This window comes from Monodelphis domestica, chromosome 4 (genome assembly GCF_027887165.1).
Source record: "Monodelphis domestica isolate mMonDom1 chromosome 4, mMonDom1.pri, whole genome shotgun sequence".
Lineage (NCBI taxonomy): Eukaryota > Metazoa > Chordata > Mammalia > Didelphimorphia > Didelphidae > Monodelphis > Monodelphis domestica.
The window spans coordinates 378729705-378732901 of NC_077230.1; the positions used below are offsets into that span (position 1 = coordinate 378729705).

Consider the following 3197-nt stretch of genomic DNA (forward strand, 5'->3'; position numbering starts at 1 on the left):
GCCCAAATTAACAGAAGAGGAAATGGAATACCTAAATAACCCCATCTCAGAAAAAAAAAAGAACTTGAACAAGCCATCAATGAACTCCCTAAGAAAAAATTCCCAGGGCCAGATGGATTCTCAAGGGAATTCTACCAAACATTTAAATAACAATTCATACTAATACTTTATAAAATATTTAGGGAAACTGGCAAAGAAGGAGCTCTACCAAATTCGTTTTATGATACAAATAAGGTACTGATACCTAAGCCAGGAAGAGCTAAACAGAGGAAGAAAATTATAGACCAATTTCCTTAATGAATATAAGTGCAAAAAAAATACTGGCAAGGAGACTACAGCAATGTTATCTCAAGATTCATTCATTTTGACCAGGTGGGATTTCTACCAGAAATGCAGGACTGATTCAATATTAGTAAAATGATTAGCATAATTGTCCATATGACTAACAGAAATTGCATGATGATCTGAATAGACGCAGAAAAAAGCTTTTGACAGAGTACAACTCCTTCCTATTAAAAAGACCAGAGAGGGGCAGCTGGGTAGCTCAGTGGATTGAGAGCCAGGCCTAGAGATGGGAGGTCCTGGGTTAAAATCTGACCTCAGACACTTCCTAGCTGTGTGACCCTGGGCAAGTCACTTGACCCCCATTGCCTAGCCCTGACCACCCCTCTGCCTTGGAACCAATACACAGTATTGATTCCAAGATGGAAGGTAAGGGTTTAAAAAATAAAATAAAATAAAATAAAAATACCAGAGAGCATAGGAATAAATGGAGTTTTCCTTAAAATGATCGGTAGTAGTTATTTAAAGCCCCGAGCAAGTACTATCTGTAATAGGGATAAGCTAGAAGCCTTCCCAATAAGATAGTGAGGGAAGCAGGGATGCCCATTATCACCAGCATTATTTAATATTGTATAGAAGTGCTGGTTTTAGCAATAAGAAAAGAAAAAGGAATCGAAGGAATTCAGTAGGCGATGAGGAAACTAAGTTATCGCTCTGCAGAAGATAGGATGGTCAACTTGGGGAATCCTAGAGAGCCAACAGATGTGGGCATCATCTCAGCTGGACTGGATCTCAAAAGTAGGAATCTTTTCCCATCTCCCTCCCCTCCCCTCCCCTCCTCTCCTCTCCTCTCCCCTCCTCCTCTCCTCTCCCCTCCTCTCCTCTCCCCCTCCCCTCCTCTCCCCTCCCTCCTCTCCCCTCTCCCCTCCTCTCCTCTCCTCTCCTCTCCCCTCCTCTCCTCTCCCCTCCTCTCCCCTCCTCTCCTCTCCTCTCCCCTCCTCTCCTCTCCTCTCCCCTCTCCCCTCCTCTCCTCTCCTTCCCCTCCTCTCCTCTCCCCTTCCCTCCTCCCCTCTCCCCTCCTCTCCTCCCCTCTCCCCTCCTCTCCTCTCCTCTCCCCTCCTCTCCCCTCCTCTCTCTCCTCTCCCCTCCTCTCCCTCCTCTCCTCTCCTCTCCCCCTCCTCCCTCTCCCCTCCTCTCCTCTCCTCTCCCCTCCTCTCCCCTCCTCTCCCCTCCTCTCCCCTCCTCTCCTCTCCCCTCCTCTCCCCTCCTCTCCTCTCCTCTCCCCTCCTCTCCTCTCCCCTCCCCTCCCCTCCCCTCCCCTCCCCTCCCCTCCCCTCTCCTCTCCTCTCCTCTCCCCTCCTCTCCTCCCCTCTCCCCTCCTCTCCTCTCCTCTCCCCTCCTCCTCTCCTCTCCTCTCCCCTCCTCTCCTCTCCCCTCCCCTCCTCTCCCCTCCTCTCCTCCCCTCTCCCCTCCTCTCCTCTCTCTCCCTCCTCTCCTCTCCTCTCCCCTCCTCTCCTCTCCCCTCCCCTCCTCTCCTCTCCCCTCCTCTCCCCTCCTCTCCCCTCCTCTCCTCTCCTCTCCCCTCCTCTCCTCTCCTCTCCCCTCCTCTCCTCTCCCCTCCCCTCCTCTCCCCTCCTCTCCTCCCCTCTCCCCTCCTCTCCTCTCCTCTCCCCTCCTCTCCTCTCCTCTCCCCTCCTCTCCTCTCCCCTCCCTCCTCTCCTCTCCCCTCCTCTCCCCTCCTCTCCCCTCCTCTCCCCCTCCTCCCTCCCCTCCTCTCCCCTCCCCTCCCCTCTCCCCTCCCCTCCCCTCCCTCTCCTCTCCCCTCCCTCCTCTCCTCCCTCTCCCTCCTCTCCTCTCCTCTCCCCTCCTCTCCTCTCCTCTCCCCTCTCTCCTCCCTCTCCCCTCCTCTCCTCTCCTCTCCCCTCCCTCTCCTCTCCTCTCCCCTCCTCTCCTCTCCTCCTCCCCTCCTCTCCTCTCCCCTCCTCTCCCTCTCCTCTCCTCTCCCCTCCTCTCCTCTCCCCTCCCCTCCTCTCCTCTCCCCTCCTCTCCCTCCTCTCCCCTCCTCTCCTCTCCTCTCCTCTCCCTCCTCTCCCCTCCTCTCCCCTCCTCTCCTCTCCCCTCCTCTCCTCTCCCCTCCTCTCCTCTCCTCTCCCCTCCTCTCCTCTCCCTCCTCCTCCTCTCCCCTCCTCTCCTCCTCCTCTCCCCTCCTCTCCTCTCCCTCTCCCTCTCCTCTCCTCCTCCTCTCTCCTCCCTCCCTCTCCTCTCCTCTCCCCTCCTCTCCTCTCCTCTCCCCCTCCCCTCCTCTCCTGTCCCCTCCTCTCCCCTCCCCTCCTCTCCTCTCCTCTCCTCTCCTCCCCTCTCCCCTCCTCTCCCCTCCCCTCCTCTCCTCTCCTCTCCCCTCCTCTCCCCTCCTCTCCCCTCCTCTCCTCTCCCCTCCTCTCCTCTCCCCTCCTCTCCCCTCCCCTCCTCTCCCGTCCCCTCCTCTCCCCTCCCCTCTCCCTCCTCTCCTCTCCCCTCCTCTCCTCTCCCCTCCTCTCCTCTCCTCTCTCCCCTCCTCTCCTCTCCCCTCCCCTCCTCTCCCCTCCTCTCCTGTCCCCCTCCTCTCCCCTCCCCTCCTCTCCTCTCCTCTCCTCTCTCTCTCCCTCTCCTCTCCTCTCCTCTCCTCTCCTCTCCTCTCCTCTCCTCTCCTCTCCTCTCCTCTCCTCTCCTCTCCTCTCCTCTCCTCTCCTCTCCTCACTCTCCCAACCCTTCACATTAAGGACAAGGCTGTGCCCTCCAGATTAATGACCCTCACATAAAGGACTGACACTGAGGAAAAGAACTAGGATCTATAGTCTTTGAAGTTCCTAATTGCTTATAAAATGGAAAGTAACTGCTTACTACAGTGACTGCAAACTGCTTACATCTACCAGGGA

The 3197-nt window shown here is 56.1% G+C and overlaps 1 protein-coding gene across 1 annotated transcript in view; it reads left to right on the plus strand.

Annotated features, from left to right (window-relative positions):
• Positions 1 to 974: 974 nt before the first annotated feature.
• Positions 975 to 3197, plus strand: part of FCN3 (ficolin 3) — a 16284-nt gene continuing 14061 nt past the window's right edge. The window contains exon 1 of the mRNA XM_056826175.1: positions 975 to 1080. Coding sequence (XP_056682153.1) covers positions 975 to 1080 — 106 coding nt within the window. The remainder of the gene's footprint in view (positions 1081 to 3197) is intronic.